The 27,135-nt window shown below is 37.1% G+C and overlaps 1 protein-coding gene across 5 annotated transcripts in view; it reads left to right on the plus strand.

Moving 5' to 3' along the window:
* frya (furry homolog a) overlaps positions 1–26,695 on the plus strand; it is a 72,539-nt gene extending 45,844 nt beyond the window's left edge. For 4 of the 5 annotated variants that reach the window (XM_084126976.1, XM_084126973.1, XM_084126974.1 and 1 more), the window contains exons 35-62: positions 304–394; positions 657–739; positions 1,206–1,356; positions 3,406–3,509; positions 4,076–4,258; positions 6,506–6,707; positions 8,260–8,381; positions 8,883–9,070; positions 9,147–9,238; positions 10,883–11,484; positions 11,600–11,697; positions 11,809–11,979; positions 12,142–12,282; positions 13,355–13,534; positions 14,948–15,118; positions 15,342–15,416; positions 16,435–16,605; positions 18,392–18,595; positions 19,520–19,663; positions 20,610–20,773; positions 20,877–21,117; positions 21,369–21,518; positions 21,684–21,782; positions 22,271–22,354; positions 23,485–23,502; positions 23,805–23,915; positions 24,772–24,977; positions 25,464–26,695. In XM_084126976.1, the coding sequence (XP_083983102.1) occupies positions 304–394; positions 657–739; positions 1,206–1,356; positions 3,406–3,509; positions 4,076–4,258; positions 6,506–6,707; positions 8,260–8,381; positions 8,883–9,070; positions 9,147–9,238; positions 10,883–11,484; positions 11,600–11,697; positions 11,809–11,979; positions 12,142–12,282; positions 13,355–13,534; positions 14,948–15,118; positions 15,342–15,416; positions 16,435–16,605; positions 18,392–18,595; positions 19,520–19,663; positions 20,610–20,773; positions 20,877–21,117; positions 21,369–21,518; positions 21,684–21,782; positions 22,271–22,354; positions 23,485–23,502; positions 23,805–23,915; positions 24,772–24,977; positions 25,464–25,722 (4,505 nt within the window). In that variant the 3' untranslated portion in view covers positions 25,723–26,695. The remainder of the gene's footprint in view (positions 1–303; positions 395–656; positions 740–1,205; positions 1,357–3,405; positions 3,510–4,075; positions 4,259–6,505; positions 6,708–8,259; positions 8,382–8,882; positions 9,071–9,146; positions 9,239–10,882; positions 11,485–11,599; positions 11,698–11,808; positions 11,980–12,141; positions 12,283–13,354; positions 13,535–14,947; positions 15,119–15,341; positions 15,417–16,434; positions 16,606–18,391; positions 18,596–19,519; positions 19,664–20,609; positions 20,774–20,876; positions 21,118–21,368; positions 21,519–21,683; positions 21,783–22,270; positions 22,355–23,484; positions 23,503–23,804; positions 23,916–24,771; positions 24,978–25,463) is intronic. The other variant, XM_084126977.1, reaches the window with a different exon arrangement.
* The last annotated feature ends 440 nt before the right edge of the window (positions 26,696–27,135 follow it).

Raw genomic sequence — 27,135 nt, forward strand, 5'->3', positions numbered from 1 at the left:
TTGACATCACAGGAATAATTTTACATTTTTTTAAATTGTAATAATATTTTTCAATATTACTGTATTACGATATGTTTAATCAAATAAATGCTTGGTGAGCATAAGAGACTTCTTTCAAAAACATTACAAAATCTTATCAACCCCAAAGTTTTGAACAATACTGTATTCTGAATATAACTGAATTGTATATATCTGTCAAGGCAAATCAGCAAAAAGCAAAATGAAGGTGAAATAGTGATCATGTGTTGATCATATACTGTATATCACATGACACATGCTGTATTAATAAATATGTCTCTAAAGGTCCACCTTCCAGTAGCAAAACATTAGTGTGTGGCCAGGAAAACATCCCTGACACGGATAACTCGCCAATCACAAAGGAATGTGATGACAGGTATGTCCCACAAACCACACAATTTACATATATGCATAAGACTCTTTTCCCTGTTCATGTTTGATGATAGTTTGAGGTTAAACCCACAATGAGCATTACAAACATAAGCTTGAAGCTGATACCTTTATCTAAAGAGACTTGCCATACATTTCCCCTGGAGCAACCTAAGGTTAACTGCCTTGATCAATAACAAAATGATTTAGCATGTTTAAATTTGATTCTGCAACTGCATCATACACATATGCATTTCTGTCCACCAAAGGCTGAGCAACATCTTACGAGCACATAACCGCCTGGAGTCTCGGTACAGCAGCAGTTCTGGAGGTTCCTACGACGAGGAAAAGAGTGAGTGAAGTTCATAACCCTACAGAGGGACTAAAACAGCTCAGGAATGATTGATATTTATTGTATACAGTGGAGGAGATTCTGAGCAATTTTCTGAGCAAAGTTCAATTTCTTGAAGTCTAAATTGTGATGCTTCCCCTTTGGCCATAGATGTCAAGACAGTTCTGGCCCAAGGGCGTTAAATATTATTAAAAATAACTTTTAGTGAAGACCATCTCATTTCTTTCTTGAATTTGAGATATTTCTGATAGCCGGCTCAGGTAATACATTTCAGCTTGAGATAGCTTAAGCTTAATGGTTTTTGAGCATGATTGCATTAAGCATGATGGATGACAGTTGTGGAGTTTGTCTGTCTACATACCACTCATGCTTCAAGGGTAAAATCCTGTTTTATTTAAGTCTCACAGATGAAAGGCATACCGGTCAAGCATGGCGTGTTGTTTGTCTCTTTTTGCTTTGTCTGTAGGTGAGCCGCTCCCACCATATGCCATGTGGCTTATAAGTGTGCTGGAAACCAATCAGCCGCTTCCTCTTCCCATGCCAGTTAATGGAGGCTGTTGGGCACCGCTGGTCGATTATCTACCTGAAACCATCACTCCACGAGGACCCCTCCACAGGTTAAGCTTCCAGAGTATTTTATACTTTTTTTTTTGTTTTGTTTGTTTTTTATTACTTTTTTTATGATAATTTTTAAGCAGTTTTCATATCTTGAAAGCTTAACCAAAAATTTTGTACTTGTTACTGGAGGAGGAGAAATGTCTGTGAAAATAAGTTATGTAGTCACAGTTATCGTTTAATGACATTGTTATCATCTTGTCATCATTTTACTATGATTAACACTAGTTATAACAAAGATTTCAATTCATGCTGTGACCATGTAGGCTACATCTGGTAAACCTGCTGTCACGAACTGCTCTGAGACACGAAGGTTGAGGATCCAAATGCAGTATTTATTTAAAGGGTTATCTAGCCTGGTTGCCAGCCGAACTTAGCCCCGCCCACAACATTTGAGGTTGGGAAGTTCGGTCTGGACTTGATCCGTTGTGGAGCAACTATGCTCGATCCAGAGCTGTTCGGACCAATCAAATTGTCAGGGCAGGCTTTATACAATGATGGACAGATGATCAACAGTAACGTCATCCACGTCACCAAAGAGCACTTGGGTTGAATTCGTTTACAACAAAGATGACTGCCGCTGGAGAATGGAGATGTGTAGATTCCACCATCGCGTCTGTTATAGAAGATATCGACAGCGCATTAATTTTTAAATCGCATTAAAGAGGAACAGAACTGCGATCAAGGCATTTTTCGATCGGAAAGATGAACGAAGAACATACGTCACTTACTCCGTTGCTCTGATTGGTTGTTGGTCTATCCAATTAAGTGCAGAGGCATTTTCTTTCCTGGTTCGGTTGAAACATGCCCCATAATCACAGCCCACTGGAGCACTGACTAGAATCTGATTATGACAACGTCAGGCAAAGGGTTATCCACAATCGTAATCCAAATCCAGGCAAGGGTCATACACAAACAAACCAGACAATAACAGATAAGGACTGAGGCAAAGAGAGAAATCCGAGGGGACAGGCAGAGAATCAAGAAAACCAGGAGACGGTAGAAACAGGATACAAACAAGCTCAGAAATGCAGTGAAACACATACACAAGACTTCGCATGGAATGAATGTGAAAACCAGGCTATTATAGTGTGAGTTAAACAAGGTAATGAGACACAGCTGAAAACAATGAGCGCTGATAAATCCAGGCAGAGAATTATGGGAGATGTAGTTTGTGAGGGAATGACAATATTCTGATGTGGAGTGCCCTCTGGTGGCTCTCAAGGGCACTCCAGCTGGTGACCGTTACACCTGCACAAATATACCAGGAAATTACATGTTACATGGACACCTGAAGCAAACGTCACCCACTGGAAATGTTATCTAGAGAAGTAATTCCACCTCAGCCAGACAATGTCAAATTATGTCAAATTTATAACAAATATCATATATGTTATTGAAGAATTTATAAAAATGCTTTAACAAAAATATGATCGTAATATTTCTACACTTTAAAATTTCCAGCCATAGATTTCTATCGTAAGTGATAGACAGTCAGTGATAGTTGCATTTTTATTATTTATTTATTTACGTTAAAGCAGTCATTAAGTTACAAAAATAACTCTATACGCTCTACTTCTTCATATTATGTAACAACCTTTTATTCAGATTTAAATTCACTGTTAACGTCTAGTCAGTCACCCAGTCTAGAATTACACACTGGCATTTAAAGCACTGTAACTTGACTCGGTTTGATTTAATCTCTCATCAAACACAATTCTTATCAGTCCCGCAGATTATATAATCCTGGAATCTTAAAGCATATCACTCTGCAATTATCAGACAGATGGAAAATTGATGATCAGAAGCTGCAGTGCTGTCGCCAGAGCCCCTTTGACCTGAAAAAACCCCCGCGATAACACATTACCAATGTCTACTTAGGAACTATGATAACAATGCCCATCGTCACTGTAACGACAAAACCAACATAGTTCCTTTAAGAATTTTTTTTGTCACAGCTGTGAATATGTTCTGTTCTTTTTGAAAGGTCATTGCTGGTATGTGTTTTTTTGCTCATGTACTGAAAGAGCAGTGTGTTTTGTCTGGTTCAGGTGTAACATAGCAGTGATCTTCATGACGGAGCTGGTGGTGGATCACAGCGTGAAGGAGGACTGGGCCCTACACCTCCCTCTACTGCTCCATGCCTGTTTCCTGGGTCAGTAGAGCCTCTGTGTTCTGTTCTCATCACAATGCGGGACATTTTATCAGGGATTAGACCCTCTAGATTAAGGCTGCAATGCAAGAGTCAGGTGTGCTCAGATGAAAAGTACTGCTTTTACTGTAGTACGTGGTATTTTATTTCCAAAATGGATTTGCTTTTGTCATCTCTTTTTTTTTTTTTTTAAATCTAATCTCATCTGAACCATTACATCCCTGAATGTGTCTTATGACTATAACTATGTGGCCTGCTATGAGAACAATGTTGTCAGTGAAAGCAGTAGCATGTAGGATGGAACAAGCTTATCTTTTTTAGAAGTACAGTATGTGAAATATTTGTATCCCGGTGTTTTGAGAACATTAATAATTTCAAATCAAAATAACATTTAGTTGTTGACAGACTAAAAAAGAAAAACCCAAAGAAATAAAAAATAAACAAAAAATAAATTCTAGTACCAGATATTCCCACTTAACCCACAACCCCCCAAATGGCCCTAAACAACAATGAATGAATGCAAGTACTGTAAACCTTGTAAACCTTGAGAATGGCTCTTTTTTTTTTAGGTATGGACCACTATCGCCCTGAGGTGTTTGAACACTGTAAGAGACTCGTCTTGCACCTTCTCATCACGTTATCTTGCAACAACAATTTCAGCCTCATTGCCTCCGTTCTGCTAAACACCCGAGATGCCAACAGCAACAAAAGCCTGACCTTCAAACCCATCTACCAGCCTGAGTTCTACACAGGTAGTAGACTTAACATTCAAAATATGTCAGGAAATTGTATTTTAAATATTTGTTTTTATATATTAGATTTCACACATCAGGACTGTATGGTCATTTATTGAACAAAAAATATATTGCTTTGAATTTATTTATTTATTTATTTATTTCCTTGTGGTACTCAAAGTTTTAATGTCAGTGCCAACCAAGGATAAAACCATCTTAAAAATAAATCATATAATTATATTATTAATAAATAAAATAAAAAATATATATATTGAACAACATATAAAAAAATATGTTTTAAGATTGATTTAAATCCTTGGCATATTCATTTTAAAATATCAGTAACATTATAAAAGTTATTCTTACCATTACTTTATCAAAATCAGGCTTACATTTTGTAAAATGTGTTAAAGGGATAGTTCACTCAGAAATGAAAATTCTGTCAGTAATTACTCACCCTCATGTTGTTCCAACCCCGTAAGGCTTTCGTTCATCTTCGGAACACAAATGAAGATATTTTTGATGAAATCTGAGAGCTGGATCACTCCTTCATAGGCTTCTAAGGGATCGAAACTTGCCGGCCCAGAAAAGTTAGTAAAGACATCGTTAAAATAGTCCAAGTGACTACAGTGGCTCAACCACAAGTTTATCAAGTAACGAGAATACTTTTTGTGCGCAAAAAACAAACAAAAATAACTCTGTGTGGGCCTGAATGAATTCATGTAGTGTAACAGCGCAGCGCTTCTGTGTTGTACATCACATGCATCACACACATGACCAGCATCGGCCAATAGTGAGCCTACGTGGTGACGTACAACCCAGACGCACTGCGCTGTTACACTACGTGAACTCACTCAGGCCCACACAGACGAAAATGAATAGTTGAATAAAGTCGTTATTTTTTGGGGGGGGGTTGCACACAAAAAGTATTCTCGTCGCTTGATAAACTTAAGGTTGAGCCACTGTAGTCACTTGAACAATGTCTTTACTAACTTTTCTTGGCCGGCAGATGAAATTACCTAGAAGCCTATGAAGGAGTGATCCAGCTCTCAGTTTTCATCAAAAATATCTTCATTTGTGTTCCGAAGATGAACGAAAGCCTTACGGGGTTGGAACAACATGAGGGTGAGTAATTACTGACAGAATTTTCATTTTTGGGTGAACTATCTCTTTAAAAATGATTCTACATTTTGAAGAGCCTGGATATTAGTGCCAGGGGTCAGAAGACAGTGAACGTGATTTCACCAAGTGCAACGTGTTCCTGGATCAACATTCCAATCAACCAGGCTTACAACCAGGGTTAGGTGCTTCTACATCAGTGTTATTCACCTGATTTCCATCTTATTTTAGGGATAACTTATGGGTAGGGTTAGGTTTAGGGGTAGGGATAGTATTTTTGGACAGGAATGTTGTTCCGGGAACAACAAAATATGTTGATCCAGGAACATGTTTTACTTGGCAAATCATGGTGACCATCAGAAGATGTAGTAGTTTGTATACAAAAAGTACTCCTGGAAAGTATTGATCATGTTTAAGATATGCTGTAGAGGCCTAAACAAAGCCATATATCAGAAATGGTACATACAACTTGGATAAGTTCAAATAAGTAGTTGCATTCATTTTTTATATACAATTACATTTATTATAACTGTTAGACCTTGAAATGATGAATGCTCTACATTGTATTAAATATTGTGAAATTCTGCTGTCAACAAGACAAATTTAGCAAGTTTTCATGAATCCTGTTTATCACACCCTCCTTGCATGAACACTTACACATTGGCTTTGGTATTTGACACATAGCTTTCATAGTGCGGTCATGTTGAAATCCTGTAGAGGGGTGGAGGGTGAGAATTCTTATCTGTGCAACTTCTGGAAGTGCGGCCAAAAACAATTATATGTACACAGAGCATCTAAACGTCTGATTAGAGCATTCCTATGCACTATTTTTATCTTCTCGCCCCAAAGGGACCATCTATCGGGCCCAGGGGAGACTGGTTTGCACCAGTGGGTGGTCTCACTGTTGTCATGCTGTTAAAGCATGTCTAGGCAAAGTCAATATGATGCTGATAAGATGTCAGTCACCAGCCCCTGTCATAACAGCATAGTGATAGAAGTATTGTTCTTTAATGTCTGTGATTTGGCTCATTTAGGAATGTTATCAGCCTGTTTGTTTGACTTGCCTAAAGTCACTTAAAATGTAGGTTCGTCTTCAGAGCTTGTTCCGTTCCAAACCTTTTTACTCTCCCTACGTGTGGTGTTCAGGTGGTGTGGACTTCCTGCGGAATGGCCAGGCATCTCCAGTGCCAGATTCGGGCCTCAGTTCCTCCTCTACCTCGTCCAGCCTGAGCCTCGGAGGCAGCAGCTCCAACCTGCCTCATCTGGCCCAGGAAGAGGTGGAGCAAATGGAAAGCAGCACTGAAGATGATGAGAAGAGCAGCAAACTCATTGAGTTTCTCACTACCAGGTATACAAACCTAGAATTATTTAGTAAATTAGGTAAATCAATGTTGTGATGTTTACACTACCGTTCAAGGACAGTACTTTTTGTTGTATTTAAATTGATAATGTATAATGTTACAAACAATTTCTAATTGAAATAAATACTGTTATTTTAAACTTTCTATTTATCAAAGAATCCTGAAAAAAATGCATCATGGGTTTCACAAAAAAAAACAAAAAAACATTGATAATAATAAGAAATGTTTCTTTGAGCACCAAATCAGCATATTAGAATGATTTCTGAAGGATCATGTTACACTGAAGACTGGAGTAATGATGCTGAAAAACCAGCTTTGATCACAGGAATAAAATATACTTTAAAATATATTAACATGCAGAACAGTTATTTAAATTGTAATAATATTTCACAATATTTCTGTTTTTACTGTATTTTTGATCAAATAAATGCTGCCTTGGTGAGCATTAGAGACTCCTTTCAAAGACATAAAAAAAATGACTGACTTTTGAATGGTAGTGTGATAGGCAGATAAATGATGTAATATTTTATTATTATATTGTACTTGCAATAGGTGAAATCCATATAATAAAGTGTTTAACTATTAAATACATTTTAACAGCGGCCAAATAGCATCCAGGCTGCCCTTTAAGTGTGAAAGCTTCATTGTTAAGTTAATCTTGAGTTCTTTTCAGTTTATCTTCACTGTAACTAAAATGAAAGGTCATTTCATGTGAATATTCCAGAGCTGTTCAGGAACTGATTCAGGAAATGACACATCTGACGCGTCTTACATCTGACATCACTCAGGATATTACAGACTTGTATGTTGCATGTATTTCATCAGTCTACATCAGAGCGGTTCTCGTTGTGGTGCGGTTTAAACGGGCGTCTGATGTTGGTGCTGGTGTGGGTTCTTTCAGACTATGTTCACACTGCAGATGACTCCAAACTGTTTTGTAAATCCCATCTTTAAGACTGGCAGCACTGATATTTGCACATGGATCTGTATGTTACTTGCAAACTACCAAATTACTTATGCAGTAAAATCTTGCATCAAGCTGGTAGTATTGGGATTATAATTATGGTGTCAACAGAGAAAAGTTTTGAATTGGACATGAAACAAGACTGGATTTGAGCTGATAGTGTGAACAAGTCTATATGTACAGGATGGGGAAACAACTTTTTTTCTTTTCTTTCACTTTAATATTGTTTCAAACTATTTTTCACATACTCTCTAAAAGGTTAATATCATATGTGTTTAAAATATTTTACAAACAGCAATGTTCTGTCTGATTATTTAGTTCATCTTAAGTTTTGACTGAGGAAAACTATAAGCTCATCTTTAATGCACCACAATTTTATTTAAGAAACAAAAGCACATTTGCTGGTTCGCAGGGAAATAGCATATTGCAGCCTAGTCCGCCATCTAGTGGCAAGTAAGTAAGTAGTAATCAAACATATGGCTCTGCTGGCAAGGTGAAAGTAGCTTTTCCTGTCATGAACACAATTTATAGTGTAATATGTAAGAGATTAAATGGATATTTGCATGTTTTATTAGGCCTTTTGGGCCATTATGGAGCCATGAAGATATCACTCCTAAGAATCAACACTCAAAAAGCACAGAGCAGCTTACCAACTTCCTGCGACATGTGATGTCTGTGTTCAAAGAGTCCAAATCAGGTAAGCCACATTTGTCTTTAGTCATTCCAGTGTTCAACTACATTACCTGGGTGCAGCTTGTGACATTTTATTGCTATTTATAATGTACAGTACTGGCCAAAAGTTAAGTCCAGCCTAGGAAAATTTGACATCTTACCTCTTTACTCAAATATTATTACAAATTTGAACAGATTTTGTAAGCATAATGTGAAATTGTGCTAAGAGTAAAACATTTTTTTTTTCTTTTTTTTTCTGATATTATATTTTCATGTCAAATTGTGTGGATGTAATTTTTGGCCAGGCTGTCATACAAAGAAATTATACAATTTATTCATTTTTGCATAGTAAAATAAAACTTGTAGCCGTAGTTTGCCATTTTTGCCAAATGATTATATCAGACAAATACCTTAAATTAAATATTTTTCTCATATTCTTGTAGGGTCATTAAAAACACACATCGGACATCACTGTTGGCCACTACTGAATGTCTGTTTGCATGTCACATGTTCTGTATGTTTGTAGACATTCGGCTTGAGCAGCAGTTGAGTGAAGTGGCGCTGCAGATGGCTCTTTGTAGCTCCTCCAGGCATTACGCTGGACGTTCCTTCCAGGTGTTCAGAGCTCTGCGGCAGCCCCTCTCAGCGCTGGCCGTCTCCGACCTGCTTTCACGATTGGTGGAGGTGGTTGGGGAGCACGGAGAGGAGGTTCAGGTGAGGTTTGGGCTCCTTAATGACAGTTTTGACGGATTCAGTGAGTGAATAAACTCAAAATGCATCTTCTCCACAGGGTTATGTGATGGAGCTTCTCCTTACTCTTGAGTCAGTCGTGGATAATCTAGCTGAGTGCCTGAAGAACAATGACTTATTTGTCATACTACGGTAAGTTCCTGCCGTATAACATTAACCCTGCAAAACCTGACACTAAAATAAATTCTAAAATAAAATAAAAACTGTTTGCATATGTGTTTTTGTTGAGTATCATATTTCATAAATCAGACTTTATGGCTTATATAGTATGATATAGGAGAATATGGAGCTCACCCTTGATGAGGAAAAACACCACATTTTATTCAGAGGCCCAAACTGAGCAAAAATGTGCAATTTGGTACAGTTACTGACATTTATATTGCCAAAATATAAGTTGAAGTTTTGATAGCTTGTAATGCAAATACATGAGATTTAAATATCAGTTGTCATATATCTCTGAATTTTATGTCTTAATAAAATATTAAAATGCTTTATGATCAAAGCAAAGTTTTAATTGTGGGGGGTAAAACATATGATGCAGTGCAATACAATTGTGATTGAGAGATGTACAAATAAACATTCCTCAAAAGCCTGATGTATTATAATTGATACTCACATTTTAACATGATTTTTCTAAAAAATGATATGTGGATAATCAAGCAAACCCAGGTTATTTCAGTCCAGAAAGTGTTCATCTTGAAATGTTACTAACAACGTGTAACGTCTAACATGTACCATTACCTGAAACTGTATGTTTTTGCATTTATACTAAAAAATGTAATTGTTAAAAAAATATACAGTGCTATGCATAAGTTTAGACACCCATGCTAAAGTTGATTAAAAAGAGGAATAAAAAATCATCTTTTGGAAATTGAACTTAATGCCTTAATTAAAAAAATTAGGAAAAATCCAACCTTTAAGGACACCAATTTTCTTTGTGAATGAATAATGTATCGTAAATAAATAAATGTTCTTCCTTAAAATACAGGGTGCATAAGTTTGGACACCCCTATGTTAAATTCCCATAGAGGCAGGCAGATTTTTATTTTTAAAGGCCAGTTACTTAAGTTGCATCCTGATAAAGTTCCCTTGGCCTTTGGAATTAAAATAGCCCCACATCATCACATAGCCTTCACCATACCTAGAGATTGGCATGGCGTACTTTCCATAAGATCATCTCTCAATGCAAATCAAACCAGCTATTAGGCTAACTGAAATAAAACCATGCCAATCTCTAGGTATGGTGAAGGCTATGTGATGATGTGGGGCTATTTTAATTCCAAAGGCCAAGGGAACTTTATCAGGATGCACAGTATCCTGGATCCATGAAGTAACTGGCCTTTAAAAATAAAAATCTGCCTGCCTCTATGGGAATTTAACATAGGGGTGTCCAGACTTATGCACCCTGTATTTTAAGGAAGAACATTTATTTATTTACGATACATTATTCATTCACAATGAAAATTGGTGTCCTTAAAGGTTGGATTTTTCCTAATTTTTTTAATTAAGGCATTAAGTTCAATTTCCAAAAGATGATTTTTTATTCCTCTTTTTAGTCAACTTTAGCATGGGTGTCTAAACTTATGCATAGCACTGTATAAACTATCAATCAGATGACAGAAGATATTTACCTGGATTCAACCATTTTTTCAGCAAAGCTTTGATCATATTTAGAATTTAGAGGCTTTATAAATATGATACAGTTAGCTTTATAGACTCTAACTTCAACATCAAAAGTCCAAGATGCTTTGTGGTGATAAGTGTATGTTCCTGCAGGGCATCTTCACCAGATCTTCCATCCAGTGGCAAGTTAACGCTAAACCGTAAGAGCACCAGTCAGCTGGACCTGATTCCAGGATCAGGCATGACTTCTGAGCGAATACGCCACCAGCGTAGCTACTCCGTACCCAAGCGCTTTGGCGAGGTTGAGCGTTCCTCTGAGGTTCCCCGGAGTGCCACGCTAGACCGCATCCACCATCACCAGAGCAATTTCTCCAAGCTCCAATCCCTGTCCTCATCCTCCTCCAGGGACAACGTGGTCTCCACCGACCCAGCCAACGCCAACCATCCTCGCAACCTGCTAGCCACCATCTTTTGGGCAGTGGTGTCACTCATGGAGTCAGACTTTGAGTTTGAGTACCACATGTCCCTCAGGTTGCTAGGGAAGCTGCTAGGCCACATTTCGTTAGATAAGCAGGAATACAAAGAAAAGCTGGAGAAGATCCAGATCCAGCTCAAATGGAAGGAGTTCTCTGGGCTTCAGCAGTTGCTTCTGAAGGGCTTCACCTCTGCGAACACTACAGAACTTACCTTGGAGCTTTTCAGCCAGCTCACACCCGTCTCACGGCTACCAGTGGTGGACACCTCCCAAGCCATAGGTAGACCTTTTGTTACACTGCCAGAAAAATTTATCATTCTAAAATAATTTTCTGTTAATCCACCAATGTTCATGTTAAGTGGGATTATGAAAGCAAATCTGCTATTACCCTTCAGGTTTCCCATTGAATGTGCTCTGCCTCATCCCCCATCTTGTGTTAAACTTTGATTCACCTACTCAATTCTGTAAGGACGTGGCTGAGAGAATTTCCCAGGTCTGTTCCTGTTACTCTGACCTTAAACCACACTATAACTATATTTTTATACTTCAGAATCAGAATCTACAGCATATTTGTTTGCTGAAAATCACTCATTTTGATTGACAGATTTGCCTTGAGGAAAAGAACTCCAAGCTGTCCAACCTTGCCCATGTGATGACACTGTATAAAACACACTCTTATACCCGAGACTGCTTCTCCTGGGTCAATGTGGTGTGCCGCTACCTACATGAAGCCTTCAGCGACAGCACACTCAGCATGGTTACTTACATGTCGGAGGTAGGAAGCAAATAAAAGTTAATCATACAACTTTTGCAATTTTAAGGAAAAAAACAATGTCCATCTTGTTATGATAAGACAAGAATTTGAAGGAATGTGGACATGTACATTCTTTGCATTTAGGGAAACTTTACTTTCTAATACTTTATGTTTTGTAAACAGTTGCTGGAGAAAGGATTACCCAGCATGCAACAAACTCTTCTGCAAATCATCTACAGTCTACTGAGTCACATGGACCTGAGTGGTATTCAAGCCAAACTCTTCAACATGGAGGTTCTAACAACCATAGAGAAGTTTGTTCAGGTGGGACACCTCATACACAATACATAATTTATAACATATACAATTTACTTATGGAGTTTTTTCCGTAACTTAAAATGTATTATACAATTTAGTCATTTGGTAGATGCTTTTATTCACCTACAATGTAGTGTTATATTATGTACAATTATAGAAAAATACTATTGTTTTTATTGATTAATACTATAGCTTTTATTTTCTATGTATTTTACTAATTTTGTTATGTAATTTTGTTTGTCTGTTTAGCTTTAATTTATATCTATTTCAGTTTTTTTTTTTCAATTTCAGTTAGTTGCCAAGGCATCATTTATATATATATATATATATATATATATATATATATATATATATATATATATATATTTTTTTTTTTTTTTATTTATTATTATTATTATTATTATTTTTTTTTTATTATTATTATTTTTACTTTTTACATTTAAGTTTATTCAGCTAATATTTATATTTGACTTTTTGATATTTATTTCAATAAATGAAAACAATTTTAATAGTTTTACTTCAAACTAACAACAGTGCATTTGAGCAGTTTGTGTGTTCTCTGAGAATCAAATATTTATTGTGGGTGCTTCTAAAATTAGTCTCAATGATTACATTTAACTGGTTCATATCATCTAGTCTAAATAAATTTACTTATTGCATAATAGTGTTTTATAGCGTTTCTACTGTAAAACTTTAAGCGGTCTTACATCCTTGCTAAAACCACTGGTTTTCCATCTCTCAACCCTTCATTCGGAGGGAGAAAAAAAAAAATAGAGAGAAAAAAAAACACAACCTTGTGCCAGGGCTATAAATCCAAAGGCACACCCAGCAGCAGTCTATAAACAGTCAGTCCTATTGGCTGCTTTCCACATTACTGAGGCCTTCAGTGTGGCCTCACAGCAAAGACGCTCCTCTGAACTTCTGCTGCTCTCACCGGGCTCGTGTGTTTATCTCGGCAGAAGAAGAGACGGCTACTGCTCGTGAAGATGGATTGACTGTATGTAATTCTTTGTGAGGTGAGCATGTTTTGTCCTTAAGGAATAACTTAGCTGTTTTGTGTTTGTTTCTGTGACTTTAGACTGCACACTGGAAGGAAGCCTTGAACATATTAAAGCTGGTGGTCTCCCGCTCGGCTAGTCTGGTTTCGCCTTCGTCCCCGCTGAGTAACGCATCCACTGTGGATGTCAGGCGTGTGTGGGACACGCCCTCCAAAGCCCTGCCTGGAAAGACCCTTGACTTTCACTTTGACATTTCAGAGGTATGACATGTCCTTCTTTATTGTCATTAAACAGTACAAGTCAAAAGTTTGGCTGAATTAATTTGTCTCATGATCAGTAAAACCCTAAGACTTATCCTTCAAAGCTTGAAATTAGTTTTGTAGCAACCAAAAAGTACCTAGCATGCATGTAAACTATTTAAATACTGTTTATAAACCATCCCAAGATGCACCTCATAAGGTTGGTTGTGCAGGACTGGATTCTAGGAAAAGGGTGGTGACTTTGAAGGAGCTAAAAATATTTTTGAACATTTCATCACAATATAATTTCCTTTCATAGTTCTGTTATTTCATAGTCTTATAATAATAATAATAATAATAGTCATAATAATAAAACTACTAATAATAATAATAATAAAAATAATAATAATAGTTATTTAATAGTAATTATCATTATTATTATTTCAATTTATATAGCGCTTTTAATTGCTCACGCACTCAAAGCGCTGTACAATACAGGGAATCTCAAAACATTAAATAGTATTCTTATTATTAAATGTTATTAATTTTATAATTTATTATAAAGAATTCGAAAGGTGTTCTTTTGAGTGGTGATGTACGTTAAGTTAGTGAGGTGAGAGTTGGTATATAGGTTGTAAAAGTGAGTCATGCCAGCAAACCACCAAATACTGGCATCCTCTCTGGGTTTGTCCACATTTTCCAAGGTGGAGCTGTGCAGTTTTTTATGTTGTTTCTCCTTTGTATTAGTTTTCTCCTTTAATGTTATTTTACGGTAACATTTGTTTTAATGCATACTCTGAAGGTTCGGTCTTCTGTTCGAAACTTGATGGAAATATCAACGACCTGGTCTCATTAAAGTGTGGGAACCAAACAGGGAGCTATTTGTGTAATGCATGAATTCCAGGAAATGATGTCACTCCGGCTGTGGCGTTTTGCATCCAGAGCGGCGAGGGCTGGACAGCCCTTCCAAAGTCTTAAAGCAGACTCCTCTGCCCTCTGTCAAATACCTCTGGGACACATTAAGCCTCTTGCAAGTGGGCGAGACAGTAGAAAAAAAAACTCAGTTCTGACGGGGAACTCAAAACAAGCTCGATCCCATCCCAGCTGAAAGGATTTCACACAGGAATTAAGGGCAGGTGAATTCAATAAGGGAAATCCTGACATTCTCACAAGCTTTGTTTGGCTTGCTTTATTGAAGTTCTCTTTTTCTAAAACTCCTCAACGAGACACAGAGGAGCAGGACCATTGAGAAAAGACATCCACTTTTTCCAGCAGGTTCTGAATTGTTGGTGGGGATCTGAAGCAAATTGAAGTTATCAAAAGGAGCGCGCTGAAATAAAGACTCTTGGGCCGAGGCCACAAGATTATGATATGAAAAGAAAAGAGCAGACGTGAAATCTCTGGGCTTAAATGGTGCGTTTGTGTGTGTTTTAGACACCGGTGATTGGTCGGCGCTATGACGAGCTTCACGGTTCCCCGAGGCAAGATGGGAAGAACGGAGGAGGGGATGCCGTGACACGCAGTACCTCCTCTACATCTTCGGGCTCTTATCAAAACAACCACGTGCTGGTGCCTGTCAGCTGGAAACGACCCCAGTCCTCACAGGTGAGCACTCACAGATACGCTCATTGAATTACTGATGTTTGCTGAAGAACAGTGCATAAATACTTTTGCATTTGTATACTCCCTATATTTTAATGTTTTATTCATTATTTTATTTTATTTGTTTAAATGTAATTGTATTTATTTTTAATTTAATTTAATTTATTTATTATGTTCATTATTTTTAATGTATTATTTTTTGGGTGTAATTTATCTCCCAATTTAGAAGCGGACTCGTGAGAAGTTGGTGAATGTATTAACCTTGTGTGGCCAAGAAGTTGGACTCACCAAAAACCCATCTGTAAGTGACATAAATGTTATCCACCCAGTATTAAATGTTAGAAAATATGTCAGAACCCAGATCGCAAACAATCATTGAAACAATGTTGAGTCAATGTTGATGCGGCAATGCTAGGTGCATTGAATTAATGTTACACAGTGATGTTGGTTTAAAATCACTTTTGCACCCACAATTAATGTTGTAACAATTTTGAGATTTCAACCAAAATATCAATGATAATGTCAATGAATCTACGTTTTGAAGTGATGTTGGTTCAATATCACTCTTGCACCCTCAATTAAAGTTAAAACAATGCTGAGATTCCCACAAAAAATCAATGCTAATGTCATTGAATCAACGTTATGTAGTGATGAATTAATGTATTTCATTAGATTCAGTAACAATAAATCAAAAGAAAATAACAAGCAAGCAAAACAAAGGAACAGATAAATAATAAGATAGATGCACTATTGTTTGAAACCCAGAGAAGTCATGTATGTCAGGTGGTTCAACAAACAAGACAAACATTCTGTATAGGATGCAACTGTGTTTTCTCTCTAATGAGAAAGCATCAGTTAAACTACTGAGAAATGCACATTAGTGCGCATTTTCAAACTATACTATTTACAATTTACAATTTACCATTTACAAACTATTTTTCACTAGACTTGCTAAAATCATGAAGGCCAGCCCTAAACCAAGCCCCCAGTGGATTAGAGCAAATCGGGTAAAGTGGTTGAAAATGCCCATCGTGATTTGAAAAAGCCCCACTAATTAAAAAACACCCACTAGTGTTCTGCAGAGATACATACCTGCATGTTCTTGTGGTCATCAACTACAAATCAGTGTTAGTTCAATGCTATGTCCAATGTCTCCGCTCATGTGTGCTGTTGGCTTTAATAAAAATTAAAATGCTGATCCAACACACTTTAAAAATTGAAATGTCAATCTCAACCAAAATGATGGTTTGGATCAAAACTCAACATTGTATCAATGTCACCGTGTTATTTGGGAAATCATACTGAAGCACTTCCTACAGGTGATTTTCTCATCCTGTGGGGAACTGGACCTAATTGAGCACCAGCCCAGTCTGGTGTCCTCTGAGGACGGCACACGGGACACAGAAAACATGGATGACACCACTTCAGAACAGCAGTTTCGTGTATTCAGGGACTTTGACTTCCTGGACGTTGAACTGGAAGATGGAGAGGTGAGAACATATTTAAAAAAATCAAAACCAAAACGATCTGATCCCTCTTGCTTGTGAAGACTTTTGACTTCCAAATTACTTGGGTTGAACTTTGTTTTTCACTGCAGTAAAGTGGATCTTTGGGGAAAGCAATGCTATGCATTAAACTTTTGAAAAGCGTTAGTCAGAGATAAACTATTGTGCTGTTTGCTCAATACAACTGTAACTTTCTTTAACTCTTTGTAATACAATCTCCTCTCCTTGTTTATGTCTGTGCCATCAAGGAGATGCAGGTAAGCCCAGGAATCCTCCAGTGTTGTGCTGTGTGCAGTAGGACAAGACCATATTATGATGCATGTCCATAATACTGCCTGGAAACTTAATGTTGTGTAACGTTACAAAAACATAAATGATCTTGACCATTTCCTCATCTATGAAATGTGCAAAAGTTCCCACAGAATTATTTATTTATTTAATTTTTTATGAATTATTTCTTTACAATACACTACTGTTAAAAAGTTTGTGGTCAGTAAGTCCTATTTGGGTTACCCTTTTTTTTTTATACAGTACATTCATAATATACCCGTTAACTCACAATGTCAAATTAGTATCAGTTAATACTTTTATTCAGCAAGGATACATAAATATGATCAAAAGTGACCATGAAGACATTTATAATGTTACAAAAGATTTCTGTTTGAAATAAATGCTGTTCTTTTGAATTTTCTATTAATAATAAAAAAAAATGCATCACAGTTTAATTGATAACATTGATAATAATAAGAAATGTTTCTTGAGCAGCAAATCAGCATATTAGAATGATTTCTGAAGGATCATGTGACTGTGATGCTGAAAATTCATCACAGGAATAAATTACTTGAAAAAAAAATTAAAACAGAAAACAGTTATTTTAAATTGTAATAATATTTCACAATATTACTGGTTTTGCTGTATTTTTGATCAAATAAGTGCAGCCTTGGTGAGCATGAGCCTTTTTTTTTTATGAAACAAATGTTACTGACCCCAAACTTTTGAACGATAGTGTATGTGAGAAACTTTAAGAATTAACTGGTGGGTAACGTCTAAAAATGTTTTGTCACCCCTTATGCAGTTTTTATTAGATTTCAACATGTCTGCATTTTAACAGCTTGGCTGTCTTATGAAATCATTAGAGTCAGTGCATTGAGGTCATTCTAAAAGTTTGCTGAGGCTGCAATGCCGCAGAAACACTTAAAAGGGCAGATTCAGCCTTATAAATTTGAAGAGTTTTATTTCATGGCTGTTCATGAAGCCATCATATTTTCATTCCAAACTTAGATGTAACAGTATCAAAAACCTTTTGTATTAGTCAAGTATGATTATAAAAGAAAGTAATTAAAATGACTGTGCAGTGAAAGTATACTCCTAACTTTTTGCATTTACGTTCAGTGTTTAAGCGAGCTGCCAACTGCTGAACTGGATCTGTGTAGGAATGCAAATGTTGACTCTTGACTCTGATGTCAAGGCATGTGGTTGCAGTGATAACTTGAGCCTCTTCCAAATGAAATGTCCTTCAGGCACTTTATTACTTTACTAGAACACAAATGTGTTCCTGTATTGCTGTTTCACTACTGTTTTAATCCTTTATATATATGGATATATGGAGAGAGAGAGAGAGAGAGAGAGGTCCTTATATAACAAACTCACTGACTGAGCACCTTCACATATAGAGCATGCTGTAGCCTATGACTGTCCATTTTGAAATATGGTTTTGCACAATAATACCCATTCAGAGGACTCTTTATTTCTCCCACTCTTTCTCTGACAGGGTGAGACAGTTGACAGCTTTAACTGGGGTGCGCGGAGGCGTTCCATTGACAGTCTGGACCAGGCTGAAGCCCACCCAATGGAGGAGGACAGCCAGCTCTCAGGAAGTTCACCAAGCCTGTTTCCAATCGTCCATGATGATTCTGACGAGTCTTCTGAGGAAGAGTCTCTCACAGCCAGCCAGATCCTCTCAGCCTCACAGCTAGTAATGTTGAATTTGGTTTTCTTACATAGTTTTGCATTCAGATTAATTGTTTAAAGTTGATGACAAAGCATGACATGCATTTTCTAGCTTAAAGTCAGCATGAATTTAAAATCTTGCAACAATATCTCTTTTCTGGTGTTGTGTTCATCGGCACAAGGGTGGGAGAACCTGTCACTCACATAAGATCACAGCATTAACCAACTGCAATGATCCCATCAATTCCCGATGGACAAAATTAAGTCCCACCCCATTTGTTCTTGTCTCAGAGGCTATTTCACTCAGATATATGTCACAATAGGAAAGAAAATACTATCGCAACATCCATTTTGTGCCAACAGGATATTCAGTGGAAAATAATGTAGGGAGGATTTTATCCATAGGATTTTGTCCATTTTATGTCTATAATACGGTGTCCGAGAGAACTCAATGCACTGCAACTGAAGAAAACATATGCAAATAGAAAAAAACACAAACAAATTAAGAAAACATCTTCATCAGTTTGACAACACGTGCTGCAAATACTCACTTCACACAACCAAATACAGAAACGCACTGAAATACTCACGACGCAACCAAATACAGAAACACACTGAAATACTCACAATGCATATACGATCAGGATGTTAAAATAAACTCAGGTCATTGACATCACCACTGAAAAGTAGACACTGAACAATAAGCGGTCCCAGCCAGGTTCATCACTTGTTGGGCTCCCTTTGAAACATTTCCGTGCTATTTGCAGCGTGTTTCTGTATTTGGTTGCGTCGTGAGTATTTGCAGCACATGTGTTGTCAAACTGATGAAGATGTTTTCTTAATTTGCTGGTGTTTTTTCTATTTGCATGCGTTTCCTTCAGTTGCAGCGCATTGACCTCTCTCGGCCACTGTACTATAATGTCTAAATAAACTCTATTTCTCATTTCAGAATGTCAGCTTTTCTCCTACTGAGGAACTAAACCCCATGAACTCCCCGCCTATCTCCTTTGACAACACTCAAGCTGACCCAATTCCTCTTTCCACCCCAACGCCCAGCTTTGAGATCTCACTAGCCGAGGGCTCAAACCATCGGGTGAATAAGAGCTTCAAAATGGCTGACCTTTGGGGGCAGACACATTCTTACTCATACCATACTGTCCTAGAGTTTTTCCATTAACATGGCTGAAAAATAATAATATCTTTCTGTGCTTGCTTTATCTGTCTGGCTCTGCTTTTAGCATTAATTGATTTTAGGTAGTAGTTGGCTGATACTGTTTTTCGATTGCAGGCTTTTTTTTTTTTTGAATGGGGCATTAGATTAATGTGCAAAGCAGCATAGAGTTGCATGTACTTCTTGCTCTTCAAAAGCTCCCTGTTTCTATCTGCTAACCATTTCTCCGCTAACTGCTTTTCGTCTCTGAGGCCTACCACTGCCTACCACAGTCTCAGAGAGAGGCTCTGGATGAGCCACTAGGGCAATGTGTATGGCTTCTCAGTGGGTGGCAAGGCTGTAACATCACTCACATGCTAAATGCTAGGGGTGCAAATAAAGAGAGTGTACCCATTGCCTGTGGCCATAAACATGAGACCAGACCAATCAGGTGTTGGTCCTTATTTTTAAAGGTCTCTTAATATATCTGAATCTGACATTATTGAGAAACATTTTTTTAAATGAAATTAAAAAACACTAAAAAGAGAACCGATTCTCGGCATGAAGAGTTTTAGTTTTGAAAGGTCAGTGAAATCTATCTGTAAAATTATGTTGTTGTTTTTAATCATTTTTTTTTTTTTTTTGTATCTGTTTTTTTTATTTTTATTATTGACTTCTGTATTTTGGCCAAGATCACCATATTTCATCTTACTGCTCAGACTTAGAAAGTTAGCCACATAATCTGATCTTTACATAATAATATTTATATTTATGAAATAATATCTTTTGTTGCCACAGCTTTTTTTCTGTAACTAATCTGTAATGCATTTGCATTGGCCATAAATGCTTTATACTTACTAAGATTTTCTTACTTCCTGTCCCAAACTAGGCTGAGGATTCAGCTGAAGAAGAGGAAGCCATTGTTAATGAGAACGATATCTCGCTCTGCATTTGTGAGTCGCCGCCTACCTGTAGTTGTTCTGACATCCTAACAGGGGACACACCCCAAAGTGAAGACAACTGCTTTATTGATGAGATAAGCCGTGTACCCAGGTACTGTATGTGAGGTTCAAACTCTCAACGTGCATAAATCTGTTTCATTCTTGGCAGAAAAGTCTGGAAAAGTCAAACTAACCACATAATTCACTTCCTCCAGTGGGTTTGGAGACCAGCTCAGCTCTATGGCACAGACAGAGGAGGAGAAGGAAGAGTTGTTGCTAGAGTCCCGTTCCTCCCCTCCGCCTTCTCCATTTTTCTCTGCCATCCTGGCCGCCTTCCAGCCGACTGTGTGCGATGATGCAGAGGAGGCTTGGCGCAATCATCTCAACCAGTTGGTGGCTGACTCGGATGGTTCCTGTGCAGTTTACACCTTCCAAGTCTTCTCTTCACTTTTTCAGGTAACCCATAAGGCCAGTTCATACCGCACAGACAAAAAAACAACAAACACGTTTTTGATTTTAAAAAATTAAAAAAACTAGATTTTTTTTTTTAATTAACTTGGATTTTCTTTGGTTCATCACACAAAGCTGACAACTAAGTAGTGCCAAAGTTTTAGAAGACATGCAGCGTCTTTGATTGTAGTTGTTTGATGCTGACAACATGCTGGTGTGGGGCTGATTAAACAGGATATGTTGTTTCTGACCTCCAGAGTATACAGACCAAGTTCTGCACCTTGACATGTGACGCTGCTGGTTACCTTGGCGATGGCCTTCGTGGAATTGGAGCGAAGTTTGTAAGGTCGTCTCAGATGCTGACATCCTGCTCTGAATGTCCCACATTGTTTGTCGATGCAGACACTGTGAGTTTCTCGTTTATATATGTATGTGCATGCTATATCCAGAATATAAATCAATTAAGTGCCAGCCTTAGTGTTTTGTACACTTTCACCCACAATTTGTATATGTGTGCATGTCATTTTGTAAAGCACTTATTACAAAATGTATCTCTTAAATGTGTGTTTCAGATTGTGTCTTATGGACTCTTGGAGAAGATGAAGTTCAGTGTGCTAGAGCTGCAGGAGTATCTAGAGACCTACAACAACAAAAAGGAGGGAGTCATATCAGTATGTTCAATCAAGCATTATTTTACAAAAGCAATATTTTAGTCATTTTCTAGCTTTTTCAGTAAATACAATTTCTAAATTGTAAAATGCAATGTTGTTTTAATGTTTAAAATAAGTATCTCATGCTCACCAAGGCTGCAATGATTTGATCAAAAATACAGTAAAACAATAATATTGTAAAATTATAAGAGTTAAAAAATAATATATTTTAATATATAATAATGTAATTTATTTCTGTGATGGCAAAAAGCTGAATTTTCAGCATCATGACACCAGGCTTCAGTGTCACATGATCCTTCAGAAATCATTCTAAAATAAAGAATGCTTAAATAAAAGTACTCGTTTCTTAAAAACAATCTTACTGACCCCCAAACTCTTGAGCGGTAGTTTATAAGATTATATATACAAATATAAGCAATATCTATATGATTATCTTTGTAGATGCTTTAAAAAAAATGCTATAGCTTGTTCCTTTCAACTTGTTCCAGTGGCTGCGCAACTGCAAGGCCAGCTTCCCCAAATGCACTGGAGATGGAGTGATCACCTATCAGCCCGCTGAAACAGAGGAGAAGGTATGAAACTCTGCCTTTTCAATATCATAACAGTTAGATTGTCTGCCATTCCAAAAATAATAATCATATTGGAATTTCACTATTATTTAAGTTCAAACTAGAACTTTAACTAACAGTTCAGCTGTCTAAAGCTGACACAACCCTAAAACTGCAGTGCCAGTGTACCACAAATATTGCATGCCTTCTGTCTTTATTTCCTAAAGCAAATATACAGTAATACTCTATGTGAATGTTTTAGTGTGGTTGCATTGTCTACTGATTGATGCCACTGTAATGTCCATTGTGTCCTGAGATATGAGTGAGATTAGTTGAATCAAATGTTTCAGATGCCATTTCAATGTCCTTCTTATATTTTCTGCGTTTCGATTGTTCTGTGATAGCTCTGTGAGTGACATCTCTTTTCTATCTGTCTGCACTTTAACTTTACGCCTGTTTCAAATGCTAGCTGTGTTACTTCACAACAACGCCCCTTATTCTTATGTTTGATTTGGGGGTTATTCTCTGCTGGGCATTGATGAAGTTTGCAAAAACCCTGAAAAGGTTTTTTCCCTGACTTTATAGACCAGGGACCAGTTGGAATAACTTAGCCAGCACTATGCTAAGACTGTGTCTTAAGAACTAGTCTGACCAAGTAGCAGTTAGACAAGAGTAATCAGTCTCACTTTTCCAGTTAGACCAATCTACCTTTTTCTGTAACTGACCTTAAAAAGATAGGAACAGTCTGGAAGATTAAAAAAAATGAGATGACTAACTTTAACTTTTAAGACTAGTCTAAGCAGTTTATGCAACCGGCCACTGTTTTCAACCCTTCAAGAGCCACAAAAAACGACCAGTTAAAACACTAAGCTCTCAATAAAAAAGGCATTTAGGATTTGTGAATAATTGGCATCTTGTTTTGTCACCCAGCACAGTCCCCATGCAAAAATAAAAATAAGAGGACATAGTTGTGAGCCCTTTTTTCTTTCTCTGCTTGTCCATGAACTTTTTCTGCTCATGCATGTTGGAGCCGTTGTTTGCTCATGCTTTATATTGCCAGTGCCACTGGGCTGCATGTTTTCACACTACTGTATATTCAATACTTCTCTTCCTTCTCACTTCTCACCTTTTGTCTTGCAATGCCTGCTTTATAGCAAATGGAATCTCTTGCAGTAAGTTTAACAAAATCTTTTTTTTGTTAACGTCACATGTTCTTTTTCCCTTCTTCCAAATACCCATATTATACGAGCACTCCCAAATATTATAAAGCATATCAGATTTATTTCATAGGTCTCATATTTTTAAAATGAAAATGCTGTTTTGCTAACATTAACAAGCTTCTATCCTTGTTAATGATTTGTTTCGTCTTCTATGCTAGAACTGTTCTGTAGTTCTTTCTTATATCCCAAGAAACTTACGAGTCATCTTAAACCAAATTTTGGTATTTATTCTATTTATGTATGTTTGTTCACAGCAACTGGAGCTTTGTCAAAGACTATACAAACTCCACTTTCAACTGCTGCTGCTTTTTCAGTCTTACTGTAAATTGATCGGCCAAGTTCATGCTATAAACTCTATACCAGAGGTATGTGGATATCAGTGTCTTCTCATCTGAAAAGTCTAGCTTGCAAATCTTTATGAAATAGTATGGAGCCCCGTACATGAAATGGAGAAATCTTGTGGCCACAAATTAAGAATTTGTTCCCACGGCTTCATTAATTTGCTTGTTTTAGTTCAGTCGTGGCCACATTGTGCTAATTTGTTCCCTTGTTTTTGTAAACTTGTGTCCAAAACTAAGAAACTAAGGGCCAGATTTACTAAACAGGGCAAATTAGCGAGAGCATAATATTTTTAGTAAACCCTGACAGTATTTTTTTTAACGCCAAAAGGCACAAGGCGCAAACTGTTAGTAAAAGGAGGGAATAAATAAGTACAATATGGCCAAGATTTAACTATTTAACTAAATTACTAAACAAATTAGTTTAATGTCTCCATGAGATAATTAAAATGAGGAAACAAGTCAATAAAATGCGGGTACTAACTAATAAATGGTGGGAAAAAAACCTCCTGGCCTCAGTAACTGTATTTTTTTAACTTTATTTTTTTTATTTTTTTGCATATCATGTGTGGGGCTCCTTAAAATAGCAATATTTGCTCATTGTGTTTGTTTATAATGGTTTTACGAGTTACTAATTAGGTACCAATTAGCATTGTTGTTTTTTTGGACATGTACAATGTTAATACCAATATACTTTGAACTTTGTTGGCGTACTATATAAATGCCATCATACATGAATATAGTAATCATTCTTTACTTTCTGATATCATCACTGTACTATGGTATCGCCACTGTATCTTTTTGGAAGGGTTCAAAAGTAGTTTTATTTCTCACAAGAGAGTAAATTTGATTGTCATTTATGTGTAATTGCTGTCCATTCTAGCTGCAGAATATGTCCAGAGAGTTGAGTGAGTTGAGGAGTAACCTGCGGGCAGCAGCAGCCTCAGTGGCCAGTGAGACAGCAGCCGAACAGAGAGATCCCACCGCTGAATCCCCCTACAGCTCCTCTGAGGCTGCTGTACAGGCCATTCTAGAGAGCCTGAAAACCAACCAGTTCTCTAGAGCCATCCGTTACATACAGGAATGCAGGTAAACTTCCCATCGGGAGAAATGGCTACAACTTATTGTTCTATAATGGAACCACCAAAAAAATCAAATCAAATAATTCCGTCATCGTTTACTCACCCTCATGTCATTCCAAACCTGTTTGCATATCTTTCTGCAGACCACACACACACAACATATTTTGAAGAATGCTAGTAACCAAACAGTTTTGGATCACCATTAAATTCCATTGTACGCGCAAAAAAATACAATGGAAGTCTGTGTGAACCGAAATGGTACGGTTACCAACATTCCTCAAAATATCTTATTTTATGTTTCCCAGAAGAAGGAAATGCATACAGGTTTTGAACAACATGAGGGTGAGTAAATCATGACAGAATTTTCATTTTTAGGTGAACTGTCGCATTAAAAGTGAGATGAAGTGAAAATGAATGCATTTGGAGTTATATGCAGTACTTTGCTCTTTAATTATTTGAAATAAATAATAACTTTTCTAATGACATCTTTCAGGAAAATGTGGCCAAGTGACATCTTCGGCAGCAGCTCCGAGAATGAGATCCAGACTCTGCTCAACATCTATTTCCGGCACCAAACTCTGGGTCAGACAGGAACCTTTGCCCTGGTCGGCTCCAAACAAGACCTGTCTGAGATATGCAACCGACTCACTGAGCTTAACTGCGAGATCCGAGAGATGATTCGAAGGGCGCAGGGCTATCGGGCCATCACTGCCTTCCTTCCTGACTCCAGCGTGACCGGCATCAGCCTTTGAGGCGCACTTTAAGGGATCAGGCCGGCATTGGCTTTCTCTCCACCACTCCTGTCTGAAGATGCTGCTGCCTTCATTGTTCTCCCCTAGCACACTCATTACTGTCCTGCTTAAGAGCTGACAGGATGTATAGCTTAAATAGCTTGGAAAAATGCAACAGGGGACAGTAAAAGAAGTCGACGCCTTGGCTTTTTTTGCACTAGTATGTATGTATGGGGCCGCCCCCTGCCTCTGAAATGGGGCCTCTACTACTGCAGGCATCAAATGTATACCAAAGCTCCACGAATGGCTCCTCCTGGCCACGTCTACCATTATACATGCTACGGGAAAATGTGCAATGCCTCACACCAAGTGAAACTTTTCATCTTAGAGAGAATGTTTTGTGCTCTCGGCTACTTGATGATACAGAAATGTTCTGTTCTTGTTTTAGTTTAGTTTTTTCAGATAAAAGCCGAAAGCCGTTGTTAATGTGGCTTTCTAAATTGTTTCAAAAGATCAGACTTTTCAGTCCCTGCATCCGCTTTTACCCATACAGACAGAATGTCTCTAACACAATGCAATGCTACTGTCAGAGAGAATTGGATGCAAAAAGGGGTCATCCAGCACTTACTGTATTTATGGGGGTGTTTGATTTTACTAATGTCTTTCTACTGTTTAGTTGCTCCTAGAAGATTTATTTATATTCTCAAAAGAAAGATCATCATGCTTTGATTATCATAATAAAATGGTATAGTTTTATAGGATAGAATTCTGTCTATTCTGTCTATTGAAATGGCCAAGCATGCAAAGGTATGTACCACAAGACGAAATAGAGATATTTATGGAATAAAAAATATTTTAAATGAAAGATACGTTTGTACATAGTAGTGGGAGTGTAGCCCATACTTGTAAGATTTTATTTTTATGATTTTAATTTGCTGTCTGCTGTATGAAAGTGTGCATGCAATAAATAGAACAATAAATAATATTAATTAATTTCTGCTCAGTCGTGGAGTGTTTTTTTTATTTATTTAAATACTTATTGAATACATTCAAATGATACAAATCTAAATTTAACTAAGAACATAGTCACTGTTCTTAAATTTGGTTTTGAATTATTTGATTACATCTCAAAAACTTCATGAGAATGATTGGGTTTCCATGCTTTTATGATCATGTACGTGTTTGTTTGTTTTAAATTCTGGAATAAATTACAAAATGTATAACATTTTCTACAAAAGGGAATCTTAAATGACGGGATCAGAACTGAATTCAACTGAATTATTATTCATTTATTTTCTATGGTTGTGCGCCCTCTGGTGTTACCAGAATGGAAATTATAAAGACACTCAAGATCAAAAGGTTTTTTTTATTTTTTATTTGCCAGTTGTGGAACAGCAAACAACCTTGCTTTTTGACAGTGACTTGACAAGTTCC

The sequence above is a fragment of the Abramis brama genome, assembly GCF_963993115.1.
Source record: "Abramis brama genome assembly, chromosome: 10".
Lineage (NCBI taxonomy): Eukaryota > Metazoa > Chordata > Actinopteri > Cypriniformes > Leuciscidae > Abramis > Abramis brama.